The sequence below is a fragment of the Vanessa atalanta genome, chromosome 11 (genome assembly GCF_905147765.1).
Source record: "Vanessa atalanta chromosome 11, ilVanAtal1.2, whole genome shotgun sequence".
NCBI classification, from domain to species: Eukaryota; Metazoa; Arthropoda; class Insecta; order Lepidoptera; family Nymphalidae; genus Vanessa; species Vanessa atalanta.
In genome coordinates this window covers 2,669,636-2,684,964 of record NC_061881.1, presented here as the reverse complement: position 1 = coordinate 2,684,964, position 15,329 = coordinate 2,669,636, and the positions used below count along the sequence as shown (strand labels likewise).

The window sequence follows — 15,329 nt, the reverse complement described above, 5'->3', positions numbered from 1 at the left end:
TTTTGTAGTTCGAGATTCTTATTTGGATGTCTTTGGGAACAAAGATTGAATTGAGTTACATATTTATATATTAAGTGACTTAAATCAAACATTATTTATGCTTTATTTCAATAATATTGATTATATTGATAGAAATATTGCAAACACGTGACGTTTTAACATGAAGACTGAAGATTCCACACGCAAAGTCAATACAATGACGTATTCGATTATATTATACTAGATTATAAGATCTCGTAGACATTTTGACATTTTCAACTAAGGTTAACATTAAAACAATAGATTCAGTAAACTACAAATTCACTGTTGTCTAATTAATTTTTATTAACTTATTACTTATTTTTGTTTTAATGTGTTGGGTGTATTAAAATACAGTGAAAAGAAAACAAACTTTTCATATTCTTTTCTCCGTGATTCTTCCAGTTACCTTCGACACTCGTTAGCTCACACGGAGCATAGATAAAAAAAAACAGAAAAATAAAAAGTAAAAAAGTTCACTGGTATTATTTGCGAGCTCTGAATTTCCGGTAATCTTCAGAATTTGTATAACTGTTATGTGTGGGTCGGATGTTTGGCCACTATGGTATACATATACAACATAATATGTTCGGCAGACAATGTTGAGATGTCTATATTTTGTACATGAGAATAGATAGTATACAAAATGAGTATAAGAAAAAGTTTAAAAGTATCTCCCGTGACAAAAGAGCTAATAAGAAACCGATTATCGTGGTCGGGTCGAGGGTGTTAAGTATGCATGTGGATCACTACGCCTTCTACTCGAAGCTACGTAAGGTTAATATCTGTTTTTAATTCCAACCACATCTGAACTTCAAAAGTTAATTTTAAATTAATGTATATAATCTGTGTTTTCTATGTACAAAGCATTTTAAAATTTAAAAAAGAACTAAGGCTAAGACTTTTTTAAAAGAATCGCCCCCGTTCATTGGGCAACATGGTCAATTATAATATCAATAAGTGATACCAAAGCTTATAGAAATCTTATAGATCCGGGGCTACTGGGTAAAGTATATATTTTACATTAAAAAACTGTTCCGCAAATAAACCTACTGATATGTAATCCTTACTTTTACGGACAAAAATGGTTCATTTATTTTGACTTATATATGTATATATTCGAGATAATTCAATCGGTAATTCAGGTAGAGATCGAACTGATCCTAATCAAACTTCGCGCAAATAAGGTTTTTTTCATATGATTTTTACCTGTATTTGTACCTTTGTATGACGTCATGTATAATTATAATGCCATATTAAAATACATTTTATGTACCAAAGTAACGTAAAGCGAAATAATCGATATCTTGCAAGGATATTTGTTATCTATGAGGTATTTACCAACACTTAATGACAGTATAATCATGTGTGTAAAAATAAATGTTAACATTAATATTGTTTTTCCAGAATATTCATATTCGTCGATATTAATTCGTTTTTTTTAACCAAAAGGACTACAGAATTTTTTTATATTAAGAAACTTTAGTATGCAGTATATTAACAACTTATATAGAATAATATGAAAACAAATTTAATAATAAAAAATAGCCAAATTAAAGTATGTCTAAAAAGATTTATAAAACAAAGCTCTAATTTATAAAAGTCGTTATCTCTGAAAGAGTCAAGTCACGTAATTATTTTAAAAAAACTAAATAATATAATAATAAATATATGAGCCTAATACTATTACAAATAATATTAAAAACCCATTTATAACGAACATACAAAAAAAATATCAGAGAAAAATATAAATTCTCGTAGACCAGACCCGAACCAAAACGTTATAATAGAGCTTTGAACCATTAATCACGTCGTCCCGCTAGTAGGCAGGCTATTTGCGTTCAAACTTCTTACATTAAGCATTTCTAGAGAGGATTGTTGTGGTGTAATTACATAAGTTTCTATAACTAGACCTATATAGGTAGTTTACGACTGAGTGATGCTCTACTAGCCTTCACCATCAAGTAACACCTGTGACAGATATTTGTATATTTATATTTGCCTAAGGGTATTTATGTTCTATCAAAATAAATTCATAAACAAATACTCAAAAATCTGGTTATTTTTACAGGACTAAACTAAACAATAATATAATATATTAGTTTAGGCCTGTAAATATAACCAGATTAGTAAACAATAGTATACGTATTATGTTATTGACGGTAATTTTTAAAAATTAGTACTTTAAAAATATGTTAATAAGTGTTTTGGCTGTTTATAAAGTTGTAAGAGGTTTGGAAAATTCTTCCAGTGTTTCGGCTTCGTTTGTTAGAAAATGTCAGTTAGAAAATCGATATTCGATGGTATGACGATATACCCAGCAGTCAGAAAGTTTTCATGCTATGTGCCTCATATTTGTAGTTAGAAATGTAAAAATTTCGTGTTCTCTTTTATCTTTACTTGCTTTTGCGGAATTTATTCCTAACCGCGATCAAAGGGACAACAGGTAACGCAAAAACAATAACAATAGCAGGTTTCGGAAATGCAGCTGTATATATTTTTCATAATCTAAATAAATTATATGAAAATAGAATAGAATAAAGAAAATATTTTTTTATTTACATTTTTCCTATAGAGTTTTTTTATCATTTTATTTCGTTTCTATGAAAAGGACTTCATCAATCACTTTCACGAACGTCACCACGTTGAAGTTAGATAGTTGAGAAAACATAGTCTGTTGACAATATTATCTTATTTTGCTGTGTCATTCGCAGGAAATATATTTGTTTACTTTAAATTGGTTTATTTTAATAGGGAAGTATAAGATCAAAATTAATCAAATATTAAGCTTTAATTCTCTGGAAAATAGAGATACATAATTCGAAAAATACTGCGCCATAAATATTTATCAGAAGAAAAGGTAACCTTCAAATACACACGACATTAGTAGTCATATTTTTTTACGTTAAGTGAAAACGTAACATCAATGTTATGTGTAACATTTTCGATTTGATAGAAAGTCCTTTAGGAGACAAACCAGCCAATCACGAATCAATAATCGAGGATCATTGTTAGGTAAGGATTAAGAACAACAGCTATTCTCTATCTCAGTTTAACAAGTAATACGAGGCATTTATCAATAATTGATAATTGGTTAATAATAAGATATCTCTCATAAGTACCCATAGTAGCATTTTATTTATAACGATTATCAATGTTTGCCAGGTTTCGACTTGGAGTAAAAGTATGGTGACTAAAATTAGTCATAGGGAAATGATGATAAATAAACCTTATAAACCAACGATGTTTTAAAAGGTATGCAAAACATATTTACTGTGTTTATATCTATACATTTAATTTCTTTACTTTTAGAAACGAACATAACCGAATACTTTGTTATGTATGGATAGTATGAACTAAGAATTTAGTCATTGGCAATTTTCCCCTCAGGGAACTTCCATAGCAACGGTTGCGTGCGACCCTTGCGTGAACAACGTTAAAACTCACCCCTTGGCACTCCGTTAGTCCGCGTTACGTTTGTTCACAGCTTATATATACCAGTAAATATATTTTTGCCTTTGCCAATTTTGGCATGGACGATCATCTTACCCAACTTTTATTTTTAGTTCCATTGAATCACTCTATTGTGACTTTCTGCTCTTGGAAGTTCTTATTGATCGTTCATAGTTACTAGATTATATATTTTTTTCATAACTACAAATGTTTTATATATAGGTTACAAATTTCAATTACCTTTGTAAAATAATGTGTTTAGTTAAAAGAAAAAACTTGTACTACTAGTTGAAAGGCTTCGATTATATCAAACATTCGGCTAAGTATTATATGACTTGCCCGCGCCAGGTGACGCTTTCGAACTTATTTGGACCAACAGCAACAGGTGATACCAAAACACAAAGTATAAAATATAAATATAGATCTCAGTTATGAGACAGACCTCCAATTATTAAAAAAATATAAATTGAAATAAATGACTTAATAAAAATACAAGAAAGAGAGAAAGTCTTATTTTTTTAAAGGCTGTACATCAGATTTATATTCTATTGTTTATAATTAATATTCGTATAGATCAAAATAATTAGAGTCCTACTTTTTTTGATAATGAAGCGAACAAAAATTAAGAAACCTTTACTATAGAGAAAATAAACAAGGCAACAAAATAAGTTGCGTGAAACAGCTGTGTGGAAAGTACGTGTCTGGCGTCTCGTATTGAAGTTATGAATCTTTCTTCAACAATATGGTTATATAAGATTGCCTGATTATTAATATAAGCCATAAAGTTCTACTGTAGAAAAGAGGGATGGAAGACTAGGCTTCGACCTTGATCTCCTCAGCTCAGATCAGTTCAGCCTCAGCTCAGCTCCTTGCTTTGCAACCTCAATCTAATATGGCGTAGATTGAAGTAGACCAACGTAATTACTTGTTAAACAGCAACATTTTTAAAGGTCCTGAATAAGTAGAAATACATGTACGATAGGTGTACTATTTTTCTATGGGCCTGAATCGAAAGAGATTATATCAGGCTTAGTTACAAATGCCATTTTATATTTTTAGGTTTAGTTCCATTCAAAGTCGAAAGGTTGCAGTGTAGCCATTCTTAATGAAACTCACTTTGAGTGCTGGTGAAAGTCCTTTCCTGATTATTTTAACGAAAATTAGCAGTGCCTTCAGTAATTATAAAAAAAATATCAGTATTGAAATTACACAAATCTTATAGAAAATATTATATAGACCAAGAATAAATTTGGTTCAAATATCCTTACTTAAGGGACTATATTTATTTTGGTTCTGTTATTTGGTTGTTAATTTCAAATATTTATTGCTCAGATAGTCTTTAAATTATTTTTACGGAATACCTTCGCATTTTGTACGGATATGTACGGCTGATTTCAGCCACGGCAATTATTCTAAAGAGAGCCTAGTCAAAGCGGGTACATTAAAGTTTACTAGTATATGCGCAATCCCCAGCGCACACTCTATTCCCGATGTCGATGTATATCTCATACTCTCATAATCTGATAGAACAATGACAAAAAAGAGTTCAGATGCAGGACCACCAAATTTTCGTGCTTTCCGAGATACTGCAGCCTAAGCAGTGACTATTTTTAGACTCCTCTGCGACTGAGAATTTCTGAAAAGAGAAACCTATTTTTTTTGTGGTCTTATAAGCTAACCACAAGTGTCTAGTGGATTTTTTTAAGGCTGTATATAAAAAGTTATTTCGTTTTTCTCTCCAAATTCTCAGTAATCACTCAAAGCAAGAAAATGGTTTATGTTGTACAACGCTGCTTCATAGCCGTTGATCCTAACTCCGATTTCTCTCCGGTCTAATCTGTTTGCCTTCCCCTTAAGCTGAGAGAGTGAGATACACACACGCACTCGTGTATTAGAATATCTGATGGCTAGTTCTTAAGATTCACAATCGTAGCAGAAATTCAGTCAGTTCTTTAAAAATAATTATTTAATTTATCTAGTGCTTAAAGTACTACCAAGTACTGCAAGCTAAGTCGAAAATAAAAGAAAATTTCATCATGTTATCTTTTTTTATAAATTCTCAGACATTTAAATTTTGTATGGATTTAAATAAAATAGTTAAAAAAAATACTTGGTATAATTTGCAGAAATTGCAGTCCTTGCAGTTATTACTGAGAATTATTAACGGGTATAAGTGAAACACATATGCGTAGTATAAATCCGTCATTGATAGTTGGTTTTGTTTTTCAGGCGTGTCTTTGGTGTTCATGATAGCTGTTCTTCCCGGCCTTTTGCCATGGAGCGGCGGGGGCGCAGGTGCCTGGTTTCTCTCGATGTGCCATCTCCTCGGCGCATTGGCACCCTGGTGTGGCTCCTTCCTCTACCATCTCTTCATGAACCATACCCAAGGAGCAACCCTTTACCACAGACTGCTTCAGCTTGATATGTTGGGCATCTGGGTCAGTCAGAGTATCGGTAAGTAAAAGCAACTTTCTGACTTTAGCTTTAAGTTATATAGCCTTAAGTTATATAACGAAAAATACCTTAGCCTCTTGGCGATTTATCCCCCAGTTTTCTGGTTCTCGATTTCTAGTACAGGAAAGTGAATATTAGTGATTTCTTTAAAAATAGGTAACGTATATATTCAATTTTGTTTAATAACTCTTTGTTATATTCATCTATATTTTTTGACATGCAATGGAAGAATCTAACCTAAGAAAAATGTGATGTATTGAAACAACCTTCACAAGCCCTGTTCTTTTTCCACGGATTTCTAGAAAAAGAATTTTACAATTCCTACAGTATGTATGTCTGAACAATCATTTGAATCCCAAAGGCGAATGATACGCAGGAAACATTGTAAGGGCTGTTTCCTCATCAGCTATGGTGAATAACTATGCCAATGTTTGCGTCAGACGTTTCAGAATGCGACCTAATAAATTTCAGATGCGTACTAAATACTTGTTTTCATTTTTGTTATGTATACTACTGGCTCGAGGAATTCCTATTCAAGTATTTAAGTTATTTGTACCGATTCCTCTGCACAGATTATTTGTAAATTAAATTAAGATAAAATGAGACTAAAGTGTGTTTAATATTTATTTCCACCAACAAATGATTGATCTATGTATTATATAATTCAAATTTCCTTTAATGTATAGGAATATATGTTCTACAGATAACCATAATTATGACACAAAAAAAATGTCACAATTAAAATAAAATGTACAGTCTCAATACAATATTCCATGCAAGTGAATTTGGAGAGGCTGGCATTCATTACACTACATGAAAGGTTGGAGTCATAAATAACGCGGCAAAGACAGCGCTGAAGGGGTAAATTTAATAAGGGATTTTAATGTTTCACTTTACGCTTGATTAATGACGTTATAGCAGATAGCTTGCCATAATTCCCTAAACTAATTTTTAAAATGTCATTTTTGAACACTATTTTCATTACCACGTCCCACAGATAATGTTTAACAGCTTTATAATTTAATGACTTACACACCCGACACGCTCTTGCCCTAAGGACTAAATATATTTTATTATTACAATTTTTAGTTTTAACAAATGAAATTTTGCTCTTTAATTCTTAAATTGTAGTATAGTATATCATCATGGAAAAAACAAACTTCACCAATCTAAATTCTACAAAAAATGTTGTTCAATTTATTGTCCCAACCCTTTCAACGCGCCATGAATATACAAGGTATCAATTAAAAATTTAGTCTTATCATTTATGTATCCGTTCCGAGTTGTATCTGCTCACTTCGTTCATAATGTGAGAGAGGGACAAAAGTTTCAAACAAACATCTGTTCTGAGATTTGAGTTATACAAATGGAAGTTTCCCCTCGAGAACAACGCAACCGAATATGCTGTCCGACGCAATTTCCTTTGTAATACGTTTCCATATATGTAAATAGCTAGTTTACATAAAGTCGTTGAAAAATAATTTAGACGACACTTCTTCTAATAAAGTGTCGATATAAATTAGTTATTAATGTAAAATTATACGAAAACGTTAATAGGCAATGCAATAATAAAAGGTTTTTAATGATCAGCTTTGTAGTTTAACAGGGTGGGTGGAATCAATTTCAAGTCAAACAGTATCGCAGAAAAAAACATTTTGCTAATGCAATTATGTACTTAATTTGCTAGAATAATTATTAATTTGTGGTATCATCAACTCTTCATCTTCCGAAGCGAATGTTTGCTTGGATGAATGTTTTTACACATTTCCGCCAAAACGGCTAAACTTATCTGGATGAAATTTGTCACAAAGATAGATACCCGCCCCCCTCCCTTCTCAAATTTGGGCGACACCGCAGGCGGAAACTATCTCATATATTTGCTTAAACATTTTTGTCGGAATTAAGAATTATTGAATCACAGATCAAAATAAAAAAGCCATTGATTTTTACCTTATAAGATTTTTTTTTGTATTGCTCGGACGTTTTTATAAAAGTTTCACACAATTTTCATAGAAATAAAGTAATTACAAAACAAACGTGGTGACAATCGATACGTTCGCACTGCTGCACTGCTAGTTATCAATTGGTAATGAGATATCGCGAAGTGTTGACGGCTGGAATATGAAATATTAAAGTGCTAAATATACTTTTGGAGACGATAAATTACGTTTTAAAGCCAAATTACCGGTACCATAATTTATTCAATTGTAGCACAAACCTTCTTCTCTTTTTCCTCTAACAGGTACTAACGAAGCTCGTCTCGTCAGAGTTTTCGCGTCACAACATCTTGTAAGAATTTTCTTAATCCAACTGTTCGCTTCGAATGGACAAGCAATTTATTTACAAATGACGATATATTTTATCATCATCACTATACGATTTAATTAATTAAAAAAACATTAAAATATCCATACAATTGGAGCTTATAATTGTCGAGATTGCATTGAATTGCCATTCCAAAATTCCGATTAAATGTTTCCATGAAGCTACTACCGATATCGAAAACTAAAATCGCTACTTTATTCAAAGACCCATTACCGATCTATCCCATCAACAAATAATGTTGACGTTTTTGACAGTTCCATGAGCCTTCGTTATACTATAAATATATGACTGAAACTAGTATAAATAGCTTATTATGTCTAACGATGTAATTTATATATTACATTGTTTTGTACATCGAAACTAAGTCTTTGATATTTTTTGTGCCTGCAATGAAAATAAATTCATTTAAAAATAATGATAACATATTTATTTATACGTCTGATCCCTCATGTTTTGAAGAAAATGTTTCTTTATTTCTTTATAAATCGTAATTTACTTCAATTTTATGATGTGTAGAGTAAAAATCCAAAGAGGAAATAAAATGACGCAAAAAGGATTCAAAGAAACGAATAGCAATACTTTGACATATATTCGAATGAGAAAGGAACTGGATGGCAATATTAAAATGATACTCATGGAAATACACTGTAAGATACATCTCAATACTTTTTCGATGCATGTCGAATGAAATACAACAGCTCCAATAAATCCGGTAATATCTCTGCGCTTCAGCCGGAAAAGAAAATTATAGCATGCAAACGCTCCCTAAAACCGAAACTTTAAATTGTACAAATTGAAATTATTGTTGTTAGTTTTTGAATTAGTGTATTCTTATTTAAAAAAAAAAATAACGTCAAAAACACGTACTACAATATGTTTTGAAATCGAAAATGTAAAATGTCACCGTAAAATTGTAAATATTGTAAAATATAATCTATCTCGCGAAATTGTGAACTGTCGAAGGATTGTGAACCGTATCATACTGCTTACAATTTAACGCATTACTTAGATTATAATCTACCGAAGCAAATTAAATTTAAATTATAAAAACTCTAACCCATCATAAGCTATCGAAATTTTTGACGTTTTATTTTGAGTTGATTCACCGTTCACAATATTTCGGCAGTTTACAATCTAGCGGTTTTTACAATTCTACGGTGATATAAACGACGGACTACATCACTGGGTGATGTGGTCCAGTAGTGTAGTTGACAATATATTTCCTTTTACATATTTGTTACATAGTTTAAACTTATTTTCTAAAATTTGAATTTTAAATTATGAATATTTTTTATGACATTCGTGAAATATGAACATGTTTTGTTGAATACTTTTAGGAATCCGTTTATTTCAAAGATGCGATGAGGAGCGTTCTCGTGTTATCATTTCTCATTAGCCCTGCTAATTTAACTCTATCTTCATATTATTTATATCTTAATATTGAAACTTAAACTATATAATTTAAAATAATAAGAAACATTTATTTAACATTTTATCGTTCAAAATATAATACAGGGATATTTTTGTCAAAAAAAAAAATATAATTTTAATAAATAAATATTATTTTGTTAGTATATCCGATTTTTTATTGTTTCTATTTTTTATTTTAAATAAATAGTAGCAATTTCCCAAATTCATTAAGGAATTATTAATATTCCTATTTACTCCTTTTAAGTTTATCACTTGTGTTAGGAGTCTGGGGCCACTTTTTACATCGCTAGGCCGTAAACTATTGCGTTATTGACGCTTTAAATTAATAATTATAATATAATCTTTTCCAGTACGTTATTTTTATTACTTTGAATTTTTTGCGCTTAGTTAGAATTGAATGACGGTAACTGAAGTACTAAGTATAAACGAATACTTATCTTTTAAAGGGAAAAAAAATATGAACAATTGGAATTTATATTTTATAACGAAGAAAGTAGTGAAGGTGTTATAGTTAATGAAGGGAGAAGTGATCTTCTAGCGAATGTGTGCTACGATTCAATATGTGACGTTTGATAACGTAACTAACGCAATATTTGACTTGTTTAATAAAATGTATCAATTTTATTTCTGGTCGACTCTTGAATGAAAACAATATCAGTAATTACTTCATATCAAAATTATCTTTCTAATGATATTTCATAGAACTTAAAAGCGTTTGACCTTTTACAATTACAAAAGCTAATATATTTTCAAGATATCATTAAAGATATTTACAGCGTTCAACATAAAACTAAAACCTACTTAAATTCTAAACTAAAACTTCCTTTTTTCAACTGGAACAGTTGGAAAGTGAAAAATAAGTAATTCACGGGGAAAGGCGAAAATATCAGCAAAAAAATGGGTAAGATTGATAAAACTGCAGTCTCGTCTAGTGTTTGAATGTTAATATTGCCCTAATTAAGAACATCCGCTTTATCGAATTTTGGCAACAGATGTTTCAGTTTTATGGCAACGAAAATGCAGTGATCTGTGATCCCATGAATAGGTCATGCTAGGATCAAGCCTAACTGTGTAACTGCTTTATAAAAAAAAAAAAAGTTATCAAAAAATCAAAATAAAAATATACTTTATTCAAGTAGGCTTTTACAAGCACCTTTGAATTGTCATTTAGCGAACTATATTAAGTAAAGCTAATCGGTATTCGGAATGAAGTTTCTACCGAGAAGAGCCGGCAAGTAACTCAGTAGTTACTCTTTTTCAAATCGCCGTACGATTAAAAATAGCAACAGAAATAACATCAGAGCTGTGAATTCAAAGAATTTTTTACCCTCATGAGCATCATGTTCCTATTACCGGCGGCCACGCGAACGAAATCATTAAGTTTTCTCGCTTCCACTGCATTTTTAACGAACGAAAGTGTTAGGACTGATTTTTTAAGTAAAATTTTAAAATACGAGCTTATATGGTGTTGTTGTATGTGTGTGTTTAAAACACGCGTTGTTCAATTATTATATATTCAAAGATTACGAATCAAAAACCAGGCAGACACCACTGAATTTTCAAGTACTTAATTGGTGTTTATTAATAATTTACATAATAGTGTAAGCGAACTTGATAAGATATTTCGGATGAAAATCTACCGGATGTGTATCCACGATCCACGTTATACGAATAAGCTGAAAAACAGCAGATCATAGCACAGCAGAGGAACATTTATGTTCTTTAATGTTATTAACCTATGATGTCTTTGACCGCTAAATGGTTTACAATATTGTTATTATTTTTGTTATACTGGTTTTACTTGCTTAATTAATTTCGGAATACTTGATATGTTTCTGCTACGATTCACACCATCAAGACCCATCAGATTAAATTATAAAAATCTTAAGCTAAACACAACATAATTGCAGCAATAAACTTGTGCTCTCAACACAATAAGAATCCATTATAAAAAATGTAATCGCAGCTTTGGTCTTCTCTGCAGCAAAAGCGCATAGACCACAATTATGCAAAAGGGACATAATCCTCTATTCAAAAGAGAAAACTTTGCCTAAGAAATACTTAAAGGCTTTACATTAATAGGCCATTACGTGGCGTCTAGCTCAGAATATACAATGAGATCTAATGTCGTATTCAGATGATTTTTTTCTAGCATTTACGAAATTGTTACTTTCTTATCCCATGAGAAGATGGAATACTAATACCTGAATATTATATTAATATTAAAATGGTATATAATATGTATGTATGTTCTAGAACTAAGTATTTTATACTTTGTATTAATATATTTTTTAATTGATATACTTAAGTTATATTATATATATTAAATAATATACATATATATAATGTATTTCATAGAAAAAATTTAACCATTTTTTTTAATTTAATGTAGTCCACACTTTAAAATTTTGTAAGAATAATTAACCAAATAAAATCAAATCAACTGAATAAAAATCAACTGAAGTTGAGATTCATACACAAACCAAGAGCAGCCTGGTGGAGTAAGCTCCGAATATTTCTCTTCAAGAGAAATAGCAGGCTTCTACCCGAGAGATTTAAAGGGACATTTAAAGGCTGTTTACTTTACAAAATATTTATCCGATTTACATTAAACTCGAGGTAGCTTGTATTTTCAAGACAAAAGCTTTATAGTATGTTTATATATTGCATATACCAAAGCATTTCGTAGCAAAATTATCAGCTCGGCCATTTTAGGATTGTTGGCGAATGTTTAACTAATATACTATAACATTCTGTACGTTCTTAAAAATGTCGGAAAGAACAATATTTTACTTTGTATCTTTTTCAATGATCCTCAAAAAAATAATATGTAAATATTAACCGCAGTTTCCGTGCGCTTAATTTATTTTTAAGCGACTTAAAAAAAAGGAACAAGGTTATCAATCCAATGGTATTTTTTTGTTTCCCATTTCAGAAATTAATTTTTGAACCGATTTTGAAAAACAAAAATTATTCGGAGAGTATACCTCCCATTGAAGAAAAAATCCACGACTTTTAATGGGCTTGAATATTATTCATTTTTATATATTCTCAGAGTATTATTAATAGTATTTTATAATATTATAATTCATCTTGTACTCGACAGTTAACAAAAACATGTGTAGGAAATGTGTGCACGTGTCGGATGATATCTTGCTGGCAAGGCTTTCCTCTAGTAAATTATTAAAGCATTGTTACTTTGGTGCTAAAGTAAATAAATCTATAATCCGTCATCATAAATCCACCTTGACACCAGATTAAATCTAAAGTAAGCCCGCGATATACTTACGTAAACCGGCTTACAATTTGCTGTAACATTCGGGGTCACGGTGGCTACGATTTTGTGACGAAGATTTGGCGTATTCAAAATTCTTGAAATGAAATATTAAATGAAATAACATGACAACAATATATTTTTTACAAAATCAATGTAATACAAATATCGTGCTGTAATAACAAATAAGTTACCGTTAAACGAAATTTTAGCTTAATAACAGATGAGTTCAACCGAGAAATCGTTTTCCAGCCGATGTTGAATTTTTTATAGCGATATTTTCCAGAAGCCGCTTTAACGACTTTCTCAGTTAACTTCCGAAACGTTTCTTACACTATTTTTTTATACAAAAAATATTGTGAGACAGCCTTTTTTTGTATTTTTTTTATAAAGTTGCTCGTAGATTTCGATTGTGAGTGGTTCGTTTGTGTAGAACTTACATTTTTTAACAAAAAAAGGATAGGTAATTTTTTTTATTTAATTAAATTTTATTTAAATAACTCTACTTTTTATTGAAAATTCTTATTACTAAAAAATATACTGAATTTTTAACGCGTAACGCGTGGCTGTAGGCAACATTACGAACAAGAATCGAAAAAATATAAATAGTATGTTGAGGATAAGCTTGTATGGACTACCCAATCTATATAAAATAATTGTCATTAAAATTACTACAATTACTGAATTGTTTTTTGATTGAAAATTTTCAGTCAAGATAAAGCAAAGCAAACATTTATGACGATAATTTTACATAATGTCTTTTTTCTTTTTTCAGCGTAATAATCATAATAATTGATAGGACGTAATAATAATAATTACTATTATCCTATACTCTATCCATGTATTGAGATTTAGCGAAAGCAAATGATAAACATAATGAATAACTTTCTCTAAAGACGCCTGAAATATATTAAATTATTAATTATTTATATAAATATTAACAAATAAATTGTAGCAAATAAGCTACAATGAAAAAATGTATCATCATTATTAATAATAGAGATCCTTATGAGCAAAGACAAACAAACTACACACAGACGAATAAACTGATATAAAATCGTCACATTTATTTATTATTATTTCGTAGTACTTTAAGTCGTTGAAGTCTTATCGACTCCGAGTGCCTACACACACGTACACATTTTTTATCTTAATGTATCACAACGGTCAAGTTGTAAAAGTTTTAGTTCAACGTTGTCAATGTAAGCTGTGCTTTATAAATGGGTCACCTCGTTTAGCTGCTGCATTATCAACGTCACTTCTCTTTCACTTTTGTAATCACTGTAGAGTGTAGGTAATGCAGCTGGCTTTAATTTAAATTTTTAAAAGCATAATAGGAAATAAAACGGCGCTGGATCAGAGCTGTAGTTATGCAATTCTATGTCATCTCGTAGCTTTCGTAGTAAAACAAACGAACCCGATTCCTTTAAAAAAAATATATTTATAACATTGAATTATCGAAAGAATTAACTAAATCACTACCAATAATTTTGATTTAAAAGTATTATTATAACACAAAATAGAAAATCTAAGTTTTAATGTGAGATTTGGATTTTCATATAAATTTACGACGTATAATACCAATAAAATTTTAAAAATAAAACATTCGATGCTGTCGTTAACCATCAGATATCTATGTTTTATACATACAATTAAAATGTATCAAAGTCAAGCCCGTATTACTAAATAATTATGCAGAGATATTTTTTTTTTTGAGAATAAGTAGAACCAACTGACGGTAAGTGTAAGGATTACTCCATGCAAAATTATTCACAATTTTAAATAAGTTTTACTAATTTTAGTGCATTTAAGAAAATGAAGTAATATGACTTAACCTTGTTTATATAATATAATTTATTATATATATTTTCATATTTTCAATTAAATCAATAATATGATTTAAAATATAAATCAGACTCATAACACAAACATAATATTTTACATTACATTAACAGCCTATAAATTTCCCGCTGCTGGGCAAAGGCCTTCTCTCCCTTTGACGGTGCACCAATGCTGGTTAGTGGATACACATGTGGCAGAATTTCATTGAAATTAGACACATGCAGATTTCCAAACGATGTTTTCCTTCACCACGAAATGAATTATAAACACAAATTAAGCACATGAAAATTCAGTGGTGCTTTCCTGGGCTCAAACCCGCAATCATCGGTTAATTTGCACGCGTTCTAAATACTGGGCCATCTCGGCTCTATTCATAATATTTTAATAGTTTCGCGGCCATTGAATAATTTTATGATATCGACTGCCCAGCGTGCATTAGGTCTTTCTCTAGTGGGACTGCCCATGATGTTGTCTTTATAGTCCAGCGATTATTACTAAGCCTCGCTATGTGTCTAGCCGTAGTTGAGAGAGT

At 30.5% G+C, this 15,329-nt stretch overlaps 1 protein-coding gene across 1 annotated transcript in view; it reads left to right on the top strand.

Annotated features, from left to right (window-relative positions):
- The window catches only part of LOC125067309 (progestin and adipoQ receptor family member 4), a 68,851-nt gene that overhangs the window by 21,363 nt on the left and 32,159 nt on the right, over positions 1–15,329 (top strand). The window contains exon 2 of the mRNA XM_047675839.1: positions 5,701–5,925. Within this exon, the coding sequence (XP_047531795.1) occupies positions 5,701–5,925 (225 nt within the window). The remainder of the gene's footprint in view (positions 1–5,700; positions 5,926–15,329) is intronic.